Source organism: Lissotriton vulgaris, chromosome 4_1 (assembly GCF_964263255.1).
Source record: "Lissotriton vulgaris chromosome 4_1, aLisVul1.2, whole genome shotgun sequence".
Taxonomy (NCBI): Eukaryota; Metazoa; Chordata; class Amphibia; order Caudata; family Salamandridae; genus Lissotriton; species Lissotriton vulgaris.
This window is the reverse complement of record NC_141691.1, coordinates 1,470,617,834-1,470,636,383: the sequence shown is the minus strand read 5'-3', so window position 1 is coordinate 1,470,636,383 and position 18,550 is coordinate 1,470,617,834. Positions and strand designations below refer to the sequence as shown.

Sequence of the window (18,550 nt, the reverse complement as noted above, 5' to 3'; positions counted from 1 at the left end):
TCCGCTGACTTGAGGAATGTCTGGAGTGATGTCCACCCTCAGTGTGTCTCGTAATTGAAGCTGTTTATGGATTTGCATGGATGACAGAGCAAGGTTGATTGAAGCTCCTGAAAGGAGTGCATATGGCCACCGGACCAGATGCCCCCCACTCTCACAGCCCACCTCCACAGGGAGATATCTATCAAATCCCATTGGGCAAAGTTGTCTAGGCCAGTCGTCTCGCACAGCGAGGTCCCTCTCCAGATGGGGTTCTGCATCGTTAGTTTGGAGTTCCTGCACGAATATTGGAAAGCCGCACATCAGCAGAGAAGGACCACCTTGGTGACCTCAAAGAACACTCAGGGAATGGGGGTGTCATATAGCACCCCTAGTACCGCATCAGAGCTCACTGAGGCTAGCTTAACTCTATATGCCGGGCCAGACCAGCCCCTACTAAATCAGTTGATGACAAGGGTCTGGGATGCCAGGGAATACAGAAGGCATACTACTGATTAAAATTATACAGTGGAAAGATGCAATGTGGCGGGTATCCAAACTACATCAGATGGTGGGACTATATAACTATTAAAGCAAAGGCAATGTGTGAAACAGACACAGGGGTAGAGATTTCGGATAAATACTTTTATCAGTGATGTTTGAATTTTCTACACATAATGGATTGTACCCCAGTTTCCTTGCAAAGACTCAACCTCGAGTGTAATCTAAGATGTCAGAGATGCAGTGAAGAATATGTTGATGTATTTGCAATGGACTGAACTTGTTCAGGTCCATGTATGCTGGACGCAGACCCCAACGAGCAAGTTACTTAATTTCAGTGACTCTCTTTCTGGTGGATGCTCTATCTAAATGCAGATTCATCCCCTTTAGAATATTACCCAGGTTAAATAATATGCCCAAGTCCCTCTAGATCCGTATTCCAATACATAATCTTGCCTGTTACCATAGTCATAACATGTGTATCCATTCTAGACAATCATCTCCTGGGCCTTAAGGACTTCCCCATTCTCATTTTGAGTTTAGTTATGGTGTAGCAGGGTTTCCGTTCTCCCACAGAACTGTGCACAGAGATCTAGAACCTGGGTGAGTTAGGGTGACCCAAAACTCACCTTAGTTTCAGAAATCCCTTTACCAAGCTAGCTACAGTGTCTCATCGGTAGTAATAACTTCCCAATGACTTAGACAATCCAGAACATGAACTTAGGGTACCTCAGGTATCGTGGAACACATGAACACTCTTTCGTTATATAATCATTACAAACCGAAACTGGGAGGCAAAGAACACACGTGCAAGTTTGAAATGTTTATTTTTCAATGCAAAGTTCTCAAACACAGTATCTTATATAATATCAACATACATATTATAAAAACCAGAGTTAGCAGCATAGTCACTAGTCCATAATAAGCGAACGGTGATAACATATTATAATGCAAAATCTATAGAAATCTGTATCACCTATATTTCGCGCACCCTATTTAGCATATTATATTATATCTAAGAAGGTCTCATTTGGGTTCTAGCAGGGCGGGCCCATACCTCTAAATTTCAGTAGGAGTAGATCACATCAACAGCTACCAGCTCTCTGCATGCGAAGCATCAAGTGTGTTGATTCATTCCCTGTAACTATCTTAAACCCGCGTAGAGCCCAATGTTGGCAGCAACATTATTTGTGTTATGTCTAATGTAGTGCGAGGATCAGGCTTTCAGCAACCTTGTGTTAGGTTATTCTTAGAGGGTGCAGTTCTCAGTGTGCAGACAGTTGTACCAAGCACGACTGATATCAGAGCAATAACATATTATTCTCAAATAAATCACATCTTTCGTCTAGGTTGAAAGCTACAATAACAATTAGGTGTCGTGTGCAAACTGAAGCCGAAGGAAAATATGTCGTTTAAACATTTAATAAACTCATGCTAACTTAACACAATATATAGAGACGCAGTATCCATATGACACCCCCCCAATGATCCGAGGACGGTTAAAAAAGGAAGAAAATATAAGCCAATACTATATGAGAGGCAAAACATGAAAGCAGAGTTCAACAATATTGAGCCAAGCTAAATGTAGGTAAATGTGTATATGTTTTTAATAATAAAAAATATGTATGAATGCCTATAGTGGCCACACAAAAATATAAAAATTCGAACTTAAGGCCAACTACAAGTTCACAGGCATAGAACAAATGAAAGTCGAATGTTCGTAATAAAAAAGGCACCATTCAGAATTACTAAAAAGTCACGTGCCATAATAATGAAAGTCTTCAAAGTCACTCATGGGTTGAATGAATATGCAAAATAGGTAGCTACAGCTTCCAACATGAAATCACGGTCATCATCCGAAAACAGTTCAGCCATCCAATTAAGCAATGGGAAAGAACATACGTGCTCCTCCAGCACTGAATCCTCTAGCAACATCAGAGGACAACTCAGTGGGTTCTCGAGAATGCTATGCGCCAGAAAGTCATGCGCCGCTGCGGATATGTCCCACTGACCCATTAGTCCATGCATCGCTGCCACGGCCATAACACTTTCGCCAGAACAAACCAACTTGTGAGCAACTACGGGGCTCATTAGCTGATCAAAATCGACGTCAGGAGAAGTCGGTGAGCAGAGACACAAATCAATGGCCCAGTCGAAATCACAGCTCAGGCAATGAAACACAGGCTGGACACACGTGAAATAGGAAAATCGGAACGATAATCCAAAAGCCGTGCTTAAAGTCGCAAGCGGTAAGGAGCCATAGTAATCAAGCATCCGGTTGCGAAACAGCATCAGTAGGGGCTGAGCGTTTTCTTGCGCAGGATGGGCATCCATGTTTTATAAAGCAAAATATCACCAGAACGCCTGCAGCCAAAGCCAGCAAAACAGGGAATCCGCCAAACAAGCTTGCGAATATAGAATGAAAAAACGCAGGGATAATACCAAATACTTTTTCAAACGTAGTCACGAGACCACTGCTAACCAATTTAAAAAATGTGCTAGGCCAGTCGTGGAGGAGGCATTAAAGATTTGATGAACCAGCTCGCAGAAATGAAACGGCAAATCAGTATTTAAAAGTGCCTGCACCTCTGTGCGTGTGTTAGCTATGTGAAGGACATAAGTTTCGCGGGCAGAGCTCAGGGCCACTTCTTTTTGAGACAATAGGGCTCTTATTCGGCTCAAACCATTGAACTCCGCTCTCAAGGTTGGTATTCGTGGCCAAATGGAAACATCTGAATTCCCATGCGTGGGTGGATATAACACATTCTTGCAACACACCACACGTTCTGATACAGTAACCACATAGGCGATACTGACCATTAACCCACAACACATTTCGTTATTCAAAAGTAAATAACTACCGTTAGACAATAAAGTGAAAGTGGGAACTATTGCAGGAACCGGTGTCCCTTTTAAAACACAGGCTAAATTAGGCTTGTCCTGATTACAAGAACCATGCAACTGGATGTGTCTGCATATTAGTGAGCGGTCAGGCGACTGTGTACATTCTTCACCATTCAGATTCACTTCATTCCCCTCCTTTAGACATCTGTATGTGTATGGTAAAGAGCATGTCTCATGGAGGAAAGCACTGCCTAATGGTTCATATCGCCCTATAGCAATATATCTCATACAATTTGTAAATTTATACAGAGCAAAAGGTAAGGTAATAATACCATGGATAAGCCATGTAGCAGCAGTTACCTCAGCCACAGAAAAGGGCAAGGATTCTAATTTTTCAATGTGTAACATAGAAAATGATGCTTCTCGCATGGAAAGCATGCGCTGTTTTTCAGTCAAATTAAATGGGGCAAATAGTGATGAGACGTTCATATAACTCCAAGGCACTCGACCAGCCTTCAGAGTCTGTAGTGTCCAAGCAAACTGCATTACAGAACGCAATTGATTTTGACCATGATACAATACGGACACTTCATCATGTACAATGTCAACAACAGAAGACACAATATTGTTCAACGTGTAAATTCGGGAAGAAAGCGTGTTAATACTGTTATCGACAACTGCAAGCACTTTTTCTAAATTTGCTTGATCAATTGCCCTCAGGCGCTTAGCTGCCTCAATTTGAGAAACTTTCCAAATTTCATTGTAAATCGCATAAATCCATCGTTTAGATCTACCTTTAGCTGGGCCTTTTATAAAATCGTTCAAATCCACATTTTCAGTTAATTGAGACAGATGTAGTTTAACTGCAGCTAATGTGGAATGTTGTAACCAATTCTGACACAGCTTCCCCACAGAATAAGTTGTGACAGTATAATCTTCTTCAAAACGGGGATCAGGTCTGACTTCTGTGAACCCTTCAGCCAAACCCAGAAAACGACGTTGGCAAGAATCAGCACTCCTATGCCACATTAGCCAACCCTTGGAATCCAAACTGGAAACGTTAAAGGATGAATTGGGCAATAGAGCTTGCAACTCATGAATGGACAATTCAGTATAATTACCCCAACCTGAATATTCCTCTAAGTCTGGGATGGTTGGTGTATTTAATTTTTTAGAAGTAGCCAATCCAAAGCATGTTGTTTGGAAAATGGATGAATTTAGAAACAACATGTGATTCGGGATGAGACATGCACGGTGCAAAGCCTCAGTGCCTTGTACCTGCCAATCTTTGGTACCCCAAACCGATTTAAGGTCAATTGTTCCTTTCCAAAACTCGTAGCCGTCTACAGCCAATCTGTCTAGAAAGGACTTCGAATACAGCAATTTTGTATCGGTAAGTCTAACTTTGGACATGGACTTTTGTGTCATTTTGAAATAAAATGACTCAGGATTTGACTGATTAAAATCTGTGAAATAAGTGTATTTTTTCAGAAACGTATTGGAGCTGCCTCCCAATGGAGCAGGGCAATGTTCCCATTGTGTATAATTTACAGCAACCCTCCTGGAATTTGTCTTATGCAAAAAATGATTACCATAATGCTGAAAACAAAACAAATCACCATAATTAATAGAATCTAAATATAGATCCTCAGCATCGAAGGCAGCATAGTATTTCAAATCAGAGAATAATGCTTCTACGGCCTGAATATCCCAATCATCTGAACGTATATTTTGTTTAATCACATCTCCCATGTTTACTCTAAGCACATTCGGAACATTAATCACTTCAGTGGGCCCATGTATTTGAAATCTAACCGCATCCCACACAATCCCTTCAAGGACAGGCCAAGCAGTAATGTTGACTGTATTCAAGTTTCGTTTCAGTCTGTGTGCTGAATGTGAAGAGGAAAGAGGGGCCAATGTTCCATTTAGGTACCGAATTCCTGTTCTTTCTTTAACGTAGTGACCATCGATCAGGCGGAAAAAATAAAACACAAAACCAATTGACATAAAAAGGTAAAATGAAAACAGGATCAACCAAATGTATGTCCAAGGGGGAATTAAAAAATGTTTTTTAAATAACGTGGCATACTTCGCAATAGTTGAGGGTTTCTTTGAAAGTTCCGAAACAGAGTCAAAAGAGAATCTGGACTGGTCGGCCAAACGAGTCTGTAAATCAGGTATCGATAAATCAGCAGGATAGGTGTAGTTCAGCTCATCAATGTTAGTAACAGGAATAGTATTTAATAAAGGACTTGATATGGCAGGCATCTCGAGGGACACCTCCTGATCTGCACCAGAAGTTATTGCTAGCACAGAGTGCCTCACCATGGAAGGACAGGATACAGCTGGTGTCATGCTATGAAGAATCGGCCACCCTGTGTGTCTTGACATTGTCAATAGAAATAAATCTGTTTTCCTTACGACCTGGAAGTGGTGGTAAAATGACTGTTCTTGTGCCCTTCACTCCAAGAACTCGAACCGGTGCTCGATATGAGGGACCAAACTCTTTCTTGTTATCGATCTTCTCTCGAACCAGTTCTCCAACTTGGGGTAGCCAGCCAACTATCGGGATCTGCAACGCATCAACCGATGTGGAGGGCAAATGTTCCTTTGCTAGACTGTCTCTGGTCTTTTGTAGATCCTGTAAAACATTGCAATGTTCATCTACGTCAAAGGCCGAGGCCTGGGCCTTGCAGTCTAAACCATCGAGGTCAGGGACGTACATCTTGATACCAAAGAGCATTTCGTACGGGGTCCGCCCACCCAGAGACCTTCTAGGGAGATTATTAAGCGCATGCTGCACGCCATTGAGGTGGGCTAACCAGTTTCTGCCAGTGCCTATAACTCGGGCTGTCAAAGATTGCTTTAAGTCACGGTTCATTCGTTCCACTACACTGTTACCCTCAGGTCTGTACGGACTTGAAAACTTGACTTGGACCCCCAACGAACCATAGCATCCTTATACGCCTTAGAGGCGAAAGCCGGACCCTGATCCGAATGGAAGGTACCACAGGCAAAAATCCCTATAAAGACTCGCAAATCCTTGATGACAGTCCGTGAATCAGCGCTCCGATGTGGCCATACCCACACAAAGCGTGTGCATGAATCAACTGCTACTAAGATGTACTTGTATGCAGTATCAGAAGAAAATGGACCGCAGTGATCCAAATAAACGCAACCAAGCGGTTTATTAGAGATGTACAACTGTGTCTGAGGCGGACGCGCAGCAGTTGAAGGTTTAATCTGCTGGCAAATGTCACATTGAAGGACATAATCGCGCGTCTGTTTGTACAGTCCCCGCCACCAGAACCTCTGTTGTAGCTGAGTTACAGTGGCTGAGACACCCGCATGCGCAGACGCCACACCTTCATGAGCCGCTGTAATCAAAGTAGCCCTGCGATCCGAGTTGGGAACTAGACGTTCGCCAACATCAGGAATTTTCACATAAGGAACCTTATCGGGACTTAAGTGGTATGTGTATTTAGAAGGGAACTCCGCAGGATATTTACTTCCCTTTGCGGTCGCAGCAACAGCTGACAAGATGTCATCATCTATTTTGCTTTTGGACCTCGTGACTGCTGCAACTAAGTATTTCGATACCGCTGACTTCGCTGCTTCATCAGCAAGCGAATTATCAACAGCGTGGACCCCCACGCGCTGATGGCCGAGAGTATGAATCACAAACACGAGTGGCAACTTCTCTTTAAGTTCCGCCACTCGGACCCAGATCATTTTATGTTTTATTGTGCTACCTTTGGAATCACGAAAGTCATTCTGAATCCAAAAGAACAAGTTTTCATTGTAAGACTGGACACAGTAGTAAGAGTCACTTAAGATCAAAGTCGTCACACTATGATCAGCGTACTCCAATGCAAGCATCAGAGCACGAAGCTCTGCTAATTGTGCGGTGCAGTCCCCAAGCGTCTGCGTGTGCACGACACTGGACTTGAACTCATCGTTCACCATGGCACCGACCACAATGGAGCAAGCGGAAACGTAGGCATGTTTAGAGCCATGCGCAACTTACGCCGAACCATCAGTGTAAATGATGCAATGGAAATCCTCCAACGGCCGCATTGCTAAAGGAGCAGGATGAACAAATTCATACTGTAAGTACTCCTGCGACCGTAAAGTGGCGTCAAAAATAAACGTGACATCCTGGGATGTCAAGGATGCAGCCCACTGAATCCACCTAGGGTGCAAAGCTTTGGAATTAGGTACACTGGCTTTCGTAACCGCCTCCAAGGCGGGACACGGGGTACCAACCAACATGCGTTTTCCTTGTGACAGGGCACGTTCTTTAAGAATTGCCATCTGTACAGCAGTTAAAACTTTCTCCACAGTGGAAAAACGCAATTCAGCCGAAGTGTAGAAGTGTGACTTGTAAGCAATAGGTACTGTATCTCCCTCATTAAAAGTCAGGTACGTGAAACCCACCGCCCCAGGGATAATTCTTATCACCAGGTTGGTCTGGTTATCACGAGTCTGTAAGTATTCGGAAGCGAGCAAATCAGCCTGCAAATACTGCAGAATGGCTGAATGCTCAGGCAGCCAGCATGATTTGGAGAAAGATGGTTGTATCAAAGCATACAAAGGCTTGATACACTGGGCATATTCCGGAATGTAAGTTCTCCCGAAATTCAAAAAACCCAGAAAAGATTGTAATTTTTTCAGTGTTGTCGGAGAGCGCAACTGTGCGCATTTCTCCAGGAAGTGAGGCGCTAACCCCTTTCCCTCGTTGTTAAGCTCGTAGCTGAGAAATAACACTGTGTACTCTGCAATGTGCGACTTCGCAAAGTTAAACTTGTAACCTATGTCTGCAAAGTTACAAATTATGCTATTTACTCGACACAGATGCTCCCAAAGATCGTCGTCTGTGAGATAAATGTCATCCACATACGAACAAGCAACTGGGTCGATGCCCTCAAGAAGAGAGACAACACGGGCGGAGAATACCCCAGGACTATTCTTATAGCCCATTGGGAGACGCCGAAACATTTTTTGCACACCGCCGCATGTAAAACTGGTCCATTGGGAACTTAGACCATCCAATCTATGGGCATAAAAACCATTGGAAATGTCAAGCGTGGTTTTGAACCGTTTACGCTCAAGACTATTCACTAAAGCAGAGCCATGAGTATTCTGTACTGCGCAGTTACGGCAATGCGAGTTTAAATGCCTATAATCCAAAACCAAACGATATGAGCCGTCCGGCTTGTTTACAGTAAAAAGGGGGTTATTCATCGGTGACACACACGTTTCAATTACACCTTGATATTCCAATTGTTCAAGGATAGCCGCGACTGAAGCTTTGGCTTCACGCCGTATGAGATATTGAGGTTGAGGCTGCGGCTGAGACCGCAACGGAAACTAATGGCTTGGAGACAATTTATCCCAGCCACACTGATTGCGGTACACAGCCGGCACAAGCGCCAGAGCCCACTCTTCTGCAAAATGCAGCGCTTCCACTCTCGATACAGTGTGCGCGAAACTGGGGAGGATTACCTCCTCCCCTCGCGGAGCTGCGAGAACAAAAGGTGGGGGCCAGTCAGCCTCCGAAAGCAAAATGTCATACGTAGACGAAAGATTTTCCCAAAATACCCCTTTTACAGTTCGCTGCATGTCACCTTCAATTAACAGGACAATTTCAAAAAGACGTTCAGGGGGAGCAACATGAGTATCAGCTGTTTCAATTACAACATAAGTGTCAGTCGCTGTCACCTTCAACAGTGGACGGAGGGCCTCTCTCACTATGGTAATCTCTGCCGCGCTGTCCAGCAAGGTCAGAGCCCACGTCAGATTCCGAAGCCGCGTTCTCACTATCTGGGGCATATCGATGCGCTGTCAGGGCGGCGACTTTCTTCGTGGCAAACTGTGGTCTCTTGGGCGTAGCGCCTTCCTGCTGCTCTCCACCGTTACGTGGGCGGGGCTGACCACGTCCTTGCTGGCCACCCCGGCCCCTGCCGCCCCCTCCACCACCGGTTGACGGAGCCGATGAGTCCTGAAAGGAATGAGGAGAGCGTTGGTCAGAAGCCTGAAACCTTTCAGGTGATTTAATCATCGCGCGGTCGCGCAAATCATAAACACGATCCGACTGCGCAGGCAAAGGAGACGCAGGAGCAGAAACCTGTGTTTGTTGTTGTTGTTGCTTACCCTGATTCTGCTTTTTAGGCCAATTCTGTTTCTTGGACTTCGGTTGAACACCAGTTTCCGAAGACTGACCCTGGGGCTGCCTTTTCTCTTTATCAGGAAAAGCCTTAAGCCCCTTCGCATTGCGGCCAACCGTTTTATAAGCAGCCACAATAATCCTTGCCAACTGACGGGGTCTCTCGGCCTCGGGAATCAACGCTAAAGCGTTAGCAACCTGAAAGTTCGGCGCATCTCTCTTGACATTTGCAAGGATCAGATCGCAAACTACATCAAAGGTGCCACACAGGCGCATACCCAATTCTACCGCCGACTCCGGTCCGTGTTCGCCCTGAACACGTTTAAGGACCACACCCAGATTGGTCACAGATGGGGTGCCATAGCACCTCGAATAGACCGCTGCAAAAGTTTTACCCCAGGTCTCACAGTCAACAAGCTCAGGTGCCAAATCTTTCGGTAAACTTAGTGTAAGAATCCGGTGCTTATCACCTGGATTCGTATTAGGAAACACAGCTTCTAGCTGGCCGAATTTCTCTGCAAGCCAGAACGGAAAATCATCCTTGTCCTGGGGCTTTTTGCCCATCACGGAATTCACCATGACAGGATTGATCTTCAAACCAGCCTGCTCTGCACGAAGCTGTGCACCCCTAGGGGCTACGTCTTGAACATTACGGCTAGTGTAATGAACAAGCGCTCTAATCACTGCCACTGCGACTTCATGAAGTTGCCGCAGATCAGCTATGCCACAAGTGGAAGACCAAAGAAATGGGGGAGGATATGGGGTCAATGGAACTCATATCGTGGAGAGATTTGCACCCTCCCTTTTGTAGAAACCAATGATATTCCTCTGTCCCCATGACCGGACATCCCATACGCCTATATCCTATTGTACTTTACTTGCTTGTTCGCTCCTGGCTCCTTCATTCCCTCCTTGTGTTTCCATATCCTTTTTACATCTGCCTTTAACGTGGTCACTCCCCCTGCTATCTGAGACAGCCACGTACATTATAAATGTCACCTCGGAATTTTGTTTTTATGTTTAGTTTTTTCTTTTATAAAATATAAAATGTGAAACCTTTCATTTATCCTCCCATCATCACAAGAACGCTGCATGGGCATACTGTATCGCTGCCGAACCCCCGGGTTGTCGGCTGATGACCTGTGTATTATTTTTTGATTTCGATATCCACTGTTACTGGCCGGCCCCTGTGGTTGTAGGTCTGTATTTGTATTACTTTGTTGAAATAAAGGTTTTAAAAAAAAATAATAATAATAAATACATCCAGATCAGCAAAACCCCAATTTAAAACAGTACATCTTGACTTGCTTTCCTGTATTAAACCCAGGTTTTTTTCTAAATGACTGAGCTATTTTAATGAAAAATAATAAAAAAAATGTTTGATTTGTTGATAAAGACTGCCAATCACCTCAAAACTATAAATCATTTTCTCTCGGTGTGTTGCATTTAACACTATTGATTGCCCCACTAATTATCTCAAGATCACAGACTGGTGGGTGGGAACTGGTTTTCATGCGCCTTGTTTTCCAGACCCTAAACTCTACCAGCGGTTTTGGATAGCTTCCCAATATCTCTTTGGCTCACAGGTCAGCCAAATGAACACTCCCCTCAGCTTTCATTCTTCTACACTAAGTACAAATCTCTATTTTGCCACGTTATCCCCTGCAAACATCTCCAACTACCTAGCCATCCATCACTATTCCGCTATAACATATGCTGTACTGCTTAAACAAACCATTAAATTGTCGTATTTATGTTAAACACCAACCACCGAGAAAAACTGCTTAGATAACAATTACTGCTACATGGACTCCATGTCGAAATTGTTTTTACAATAAGAGTTACACTGTCCCCACTCAAAAAACTTATCAAACGGAGATTTCTTTTTTCCCACATCCTAGAGTGATACAGTTCTTAACGCACTCTTCCACAAAGGAACACGGACAAAAGGCACACACAATTTCCCTATTCGAAATTGGACAGTCATTTCCAGTTGTTGGTGTAAAGACTACGTATCACAACTCCGTCAGATAAAGCTTTTTACTACACTGTGCAGCAATGAAAGCGATCCCTGTATTTGAACACAAAGTAAACGTTGACGTGGGCCGGTAGGCTATTTAAACCCTCACACATACTATAATGGGATTAAAATCCTCGTTTGGGCCTCCACTACCCCCTCTCTACACATCAAAAAGTTGTTAAAGCCATTCTCTGTATCAGAATGTTTAGATAACGCTGTGCCGGGTCTGAACGCAAAGGAAGAACAAAGATACTATGATCAGTAAACAAGTGGCATGGGTGGGGGGAGTGCGGCCGAGAACACACACAGCGTTTTCCTTGCGGGAGCGAGTAGGGGCACCATCTGTTAGCAAGATAATTACAAACAGATGTCGCCAAAGCTTGCTCCCGCAAGGGAAATGCCAAACGTGCAGGCATTGCAATTGAAAGCAATGAAAAGCATGCATGTTTTTGGGCAAAAAAGCTGATCGATTCCAAGAGGTTCCCTCCTATGCAGCGCATGAGCGCTGCATAGGCGAGACCTAAAAATAAGTTATCATAGTTGCCTATGCATTTCCCACTACTCAGAAATCTCTATGCATCACATCACTTTATAAGCAGTGCAGGGAGACCCTGTGACAGAACAACAACACATGCATGCATACTAGATCTGAACATACCACGCCTACTTCCTCCCTACACCACTCGCCAACTAATAACAAAACTAGCATACAAATAGGATGCTTTACCCCTTCTTGGCTCATAAAGAAACACAGCACCAACAAAACAACCAATCAACAATTAGAACAACATGGCCCTTTATAGTACCACAAGGATCTTCACTCAGCCCAACCCTCTTCAACGTCTACATGAGCCCCCTCGCAGCCATCGCACGCCAACACAACCTCAACATCATCTCCTACGCCGACGACACCCAGCTGATCCTCTCCCTCACCAACGACCCCACCGCCGCCAGAGCCAGCCTACACGAAGGGATGAAAGACGTCGCCGACTGGATGAAGAACAGCCGCCTTAAACTAAACTCAGACAAGACGGAAGTCCTCATCCTGGGATCATCACCCTGCGCCTGGGACGACTCCTGGTGGCCCCCGGCCCTGGGCACCGCTCCCAATCCAACGGACCACGCACGCAACCTGGGCTTCATCCTGGACACCTCCCTGTCGATGACCAGACAAGTCAACGCCGTTTCATCTTCGTGCTTCAACACCCTGCGCATGCTCCGCAAGATCTTCCGATGGATTCCCACTGAAATCAGGAAGACCGTAACCCAGGCACTCGTCACCAGCCGACTAGACTACGGGAACACCCTCTACGCCGGAACCACAGCCAAACTTCAAAAAAGACTCCAACGCATCCAGAACGCCTCCGCACAACTCATCCTGGACAACCCCAGACACATCACCGGACACCTGAGAGACCTGCACTGGCTCCCCGTCAGCAAGAGAATCACGTTCAGACTCCTCACCCACGCACAAAAGGCCCTCCACGACCTGGGCCCCAAGTACCTCAACGACCGCATGACCTTCTACACGCCCACCCGCCAGCTATGATCGACCAGCCACGCCCTCGCCACCGTACCACGCATCCGCAGAGCCACCGCCGGAGGAAGAGCCTTCTCCTACCTAGCAGCCAAGACCTGGAACTCCCTCCCCACCCACCTTCGGCGAACCCAAGACCATCTCTCCTTCAGGAAGCATCTCAAGGCCTGGCTGTTCGAGCAGTGACATACCCTCTCCCCCAGCGCCTTGAGACCCTCCCGGGTGAGTAGTGCGCTTTACAAATGCCGTGATTGATTGATTGATTGACAAAATAGTGTCTGTCCCATAACCATTCCATTGAGGAAATATAATATTTAAATGGGCCTCCAAAAATAAACATTTATCAAGTTCTATGCTGAACATAACCTTTACATATACATTATATCCACACAGAAGTTTCTCCTACTGGACCTCTTGGGACCCAAGAAGAGTGGCGCGCACGCCGGAGGAGATTGCCGGCAATCAAATGTTCCAAGTATGCACAGAATGCAGCGCGTTCTCAGGACAAATGACACACCAGTCCAAGAAACAGTCGATGGAAATTTAATCACAACGCGTTTCACCACACGAAGTGGCTTGGTCACGTGATAGTGCAAAACAAACACCTCATATTTGTAGTTCTCAATGTCCGGACGTGACATGAAAAGTAAAAGAGGACTAAACATGTAGTTTTTTAAGACATTGCGGCCATGGTACCGAAAAACGTGTAAGTATTAAAATAATGCATTGAAACAACAACTGTCACATATCTTGAACTTGTAATCATGTCAAGATTAAACAAAGTGATGATAAGCATTGAACATGGACGTGCAAGCATATATCACTCATAATATGTCTACTGCTTAATATCAACGGCATGACAGGGAAATAACACAAAATTGGTTAGCTACCCCTTGTATCATAAATAAAGTAACATAAATATAAATATTACTCGAGATCCGGAGTCGGCAGACTACTTTGCTGTCTATCTTGTAGCTAATCGATCACATAATCGTTTGTTTCGGAGGTAACCCGCCAGAGGTATTACACTGTGTCATACAAATCGCCAATAAAGTTACATTTGTTGTTAATTGTGGGGTATCTGAACAACTGCCCTTGGAAACAATGAACTAACTAACTCATCGAACTGTGTAATTCATACGTGGCAAGTGCCTGACTGAATCAAATGGATGTATACATGATATGTTTCATACATGATAAAATGAAAATACATCTGACTCATGCTGTTGGTTAAAATAACGTATGCCGAATTAATAATGAATACTTTGCCTAGTATAACAAAAAAGTTGTGACCGAAAAACATGCCGGATGTCATGATGACATGTGCATTCATGTGGCAGCATCACTAATTCACTGTGCTATAAAGACCGGACAGCCATACAATACCCACAAAGTGAAGAAGTGAAAATGAGTGCAGAAAAATCCTGGTGCTCGTGAACTATGCAGGAGAAGAAGAGGGTAACATGCCCGTGAAAGAAGTGCAAATGCGATGGGCCCCTAATATACATTATATTAGTACAAACACATGCTTAAATAAATTATAGTTAGTCTCAGAGGATTCACACCAGTACTTTTAGTTGGATATTCTAGCTACTGGTCATTAGAGTCCATTATGTTATGGCCATATTGGGAAGCTGAGGAGCAGCTAAGTATGGTCTTTAGAAAGTTAGATTAGTGGTTCTAAAAGTATTAAACCCACTGCCACTGGGTGACAGTGCAACTGGATCCCAGACAATGGCAGGATGAATGATCTTCACTATAAGAAATATTACTGTACCTTTTGAGTGGGTGAGTCTTCAAATCCATCGCCACATCGAAGCCAAGCATTTGAAACAGAAGACGAAGGCACCACAGTTCCAGCATCGGATTTCTTGGATCTTGCACACGCCTCATCTGGAAAACATTCAAAGTCTCTATCCAGGGCCCTTTTCCTCTATAGGAAAGAGAGGGGAAAAAGGCATAATAAGTAAACGTGTTAAAGAGAAGGAAAATATTTCACACAAAAAAAGACTGGAAGGACTTTAGAAGATGACTACAGTCCTCCTTCAACTGCAGAAAGGTGAGCAGGGCACTCTCACAATGACTCTTCTAGAAAACTCGCCATTTGTTGCTGCTGAACCTATTGATCTGCCTCCCAGGAAGCATCACTTGCAACTGCCTACACGTGGCCATACCATCCGGACACCATAAAGCAGGCAACTTCAAAGTAGGGTTTTGCATCTGTGCCTGGAGAGGTTTGTGTAGGCTGTGCTATATATATATATTCCTGGAGATGTTTGGTAGAGTGTGCTATATACAGATCATAAATTGTGGGACTCCTACATTGTTGCCAGACCTTCAATGGCTCCGTGACTCGAGTGTGTAACGTTTACATGGCAGCTGCCATGTTCTACAATGTTTACTTGGTGTTTTGTGCACTGCGTTCAAGTTTGATTTCTGTTCCGGATTTTGCCAATAGTTATAATGCGTACATCAACTGAGAGAGTAAGTACAATAAACTTTAAACAAGCATTGGAAATGCAATAGGTCTCGCATTAGGAAAGTTTGAGCTATTGGTATTGTAAATGACACTTTTTTTATTTATGTGTTGGTTTTGAAAGTAGCAAAATTAATAGCTTTGTCAGTTACAATGTCAATAGTTTTAACTTTTGCAAATGTGACACCTATAGCATTTGTAATGCAATGTGTGTTGTATTTACGTGACTTAGATGTCTTGATATTACAAATAACAATGGCTTTTAATTTTGTAAATAATTAATACTTAAATAAAAGTAATTGTAATTTATAATGGCCATAGCTTAAACGTTTGTAAATAACTTTTGTGAAGATTAAGTTCAGTGTATTTTATTGTGACAAAAATCCAAGAACATTGCATTTGCACCTACACACACACAGAGCCACACACATATAGATGTGGTGGTGGTGGTGGATGTGGTGGTGGTGGTGGCGGTGGTGGTGATGGTGGATGTGGTGGTGATGGTGGTGGATGTGGGGGTGGATAAGGTGGTGGATGTGGTGGTGGATGTGGTGGTGAATGTGGTGGAGGTGGTGGATGTGGTGGTGATGTGGTGGATGTGGTGGTGGTGGTGGATGTGGTGAAAGTGGTGGTGGATGCGGTGGTGGATGTGGTGGTGGAAGTGATGGTGGTGGATGCGGTGGTGGATGAGGTGGCGGATGAGGTGGTGGATGTGCTGGTGGATGTGCTGGTGGTGGATGCGGTGTTGGATGTGGTGGATGTGGTGGTGGATGTGGTGGTGGTGGATGCGGTGGAAGTGGTGGTGGATGTGGTGGTGGTGGATGTGATGGTGGATGTGATGGTGGATGTGGTTGTGATGGTGGATGCGGTGGTGGTGGTGGAAGTGATGGTGGTGGGTGTGGTGGATGTAGTGGTGGTGGATGCGGTGGTGGATGAGGTGGTGGATGAGGTGGTGGTGGATGTGGTGGTGGTGGATGCGGTGGTGGATGTGGTGGTGGTGGTGGATGTGGTGGTGGTGGATGCGGTGGAAGTGGTGGATGTGGTAGTGGATGTGGTGGTGGATGCGGTGGATGTGGTGGTGGTGGTGGATGTGATGGTGGATGTGGTTGTGATGGTGGATGCGGTGGTGGTGGTGGAAGTGATGGTGGTGGGTGTGGTGGATGTAGTGGTGGTGGATGCGGTGGTGGTGGTGGATGTGGTGGTGGTGGATGCGGTGGAAGTGGTGGATGTGGTGGTGGATGTGGTGGTGGATGTGGTGGTGGATGTGGTGGTGGTGGTGGATGTGATGGTGGATGTGGTGGTGGATGTGGTGGTGGTGGTGGATGTGGTGGTGGATTTCATGGTGGATATGAAGGTGATGGTGGATGTGGTGGTGGATGTGGTGGTGGTGGTGGATGTGATGGTGGATGTGATGGTGGATGTGGTTGTGATGGTGGATGCGGTGGTGGAAGTGATGGTGGTGGGTGTGGTGGATGTAGTGGTGGTGGATGCGGTGGTGGATGAGGTGGTGGAGGAGGTGGTGGTGGATGTGGTGGTGGATGTGGTGGTGGTGGTGGTGGATGCGGTGGTGGATGTGGTGGTGGTGGTGGTGGATGTGGTGGATGCGGTGGAAGTGGTGGATGTGGTGGTGGATGTGGTGGTGGATGCGGTGGATGTGGTGGTGGTGGTGGATGTGATGGTGAATGTGATGGTGGATGTGGTGGTGGTGGATGTGGTGAAAGTGGTGGTGGATGCGGTGGTGGATGTGGTGGTGGAAGTGATGGTGGTGGATGCGGTGGTGGATGAGGTGGCGGATGAGGTGGTGGATGTGCTGGTGGATGTGGTGGTGGTGGATGCGGTGTTGGATGTGGTGGTGGTGGATGTGGTGGTGGATGTGGTGGTGGTGGATGCGGTGGAAGTGGTGGTGGATGTGGTGGTGGATGTGGTGGTGGTGGATGTGATGGTGGATGTGGTTGTGATGGTGGATGCGGTGGTGGTGGTGAGGTAAGGTAAGGATCAAATGTAAAACCAGCTCGATTGCGTACAAGGCCAGCCAACAAAAAAATCCAAGGTCTTTCTAAGTGTTATCTCAGGTGAATAATCTACTCCTCTGCAGGCCTCTAGCTAATAAGAGCTTAAACCATTCTCCTACTGTTTAAGAAACAACAAGGTATATTTTCCTTCCGTTACTGCACCAGCAGACTCTAATATTCTTAGACCACCTTAACCCTATCTCCTGCACTGGTGCTATGCCGTCTGTTTCTCAATTACGTTTTATTTGTTCTGGCTCCATGTCACGCACACTTATACAAATGGTGCAACTGAGCTACAGAGAACTGTGAGAGAAACAAAACAATATATCCGATGACGTAAAAACGAAAACAGAACACTGGTTGCAAGATCATGGTCACTCAGCCATTTGGAAATGGGCATGTATTTGTACGTTATGTCTACAGGTACATGTACCTCATTGCATAACATGATTTTATATTTTTGACTGAACCTCGTTGGCATTGCCTTACACCTTTCCAGCAGGATGACTACTTAGCTTGACAAAACCCTCAGAAACTTTGAAACTGGATCATCTTCTATATCACAATTTTCAGCTGTTCAAACTAGCTAGCACAGTGAAAATCTCTCTCACAAGGCCAGCCTCCTTGCTTGGACTCCCTGGGACAGTCTGTTAAAGGGACAAGCTTTTTTTTTTTAATTTGTTTTTATTGCAGAATTAGAAACCAGTACACATAATAGATTAACCAGTACACTCATGGTGTCCCGATGCATGGATAAAGTAAGCAGAATATCGTACACAGCCATTTAGCCCAGAACCCGGAGGCCGGGCGGCGCATCAATCCGTACTTCCAGCAAGAGCATCACAGTGATCATCCCAGAGGGATAACTGGTCAATGGCATCATTCTGTATCTGTATTTTACCCCCCTAAACTCCCAACCCTCCCCCTACACCAGCCAGCATTCTCTAACGATCCAACTGAGCGACTTCACACTTGTCATCCTGGTCTCATACCCATCTACCAATGGACACCTATC

The 18,550-nt window shown here is 45.2% G+C and overlaps 1 protein-coding gene across 1 annotated transcript in view; it reads right to left on the bottom strand.

Moving 5' to 3' along the window:
* SPIDR (scaffold protein involved in DNA repair) overlaps window positions 1-18,550 on the bottom strand; it is a 2,344,543-nt gene that overhangs the window by 2,310,558 nt on the left and 15,435 nt on the right. Inside the window, exon 2 of the mRNA XM_086965726.1 lies at window positions 14,825-14,980. Coding sequence (XP_086821852.1) covers window positions 14,825-14,980 — 156 coding nt within the window. The remainder of the gene's footprint in view (window positions 1-14,824; window positions 14,981-18,550) is intronic.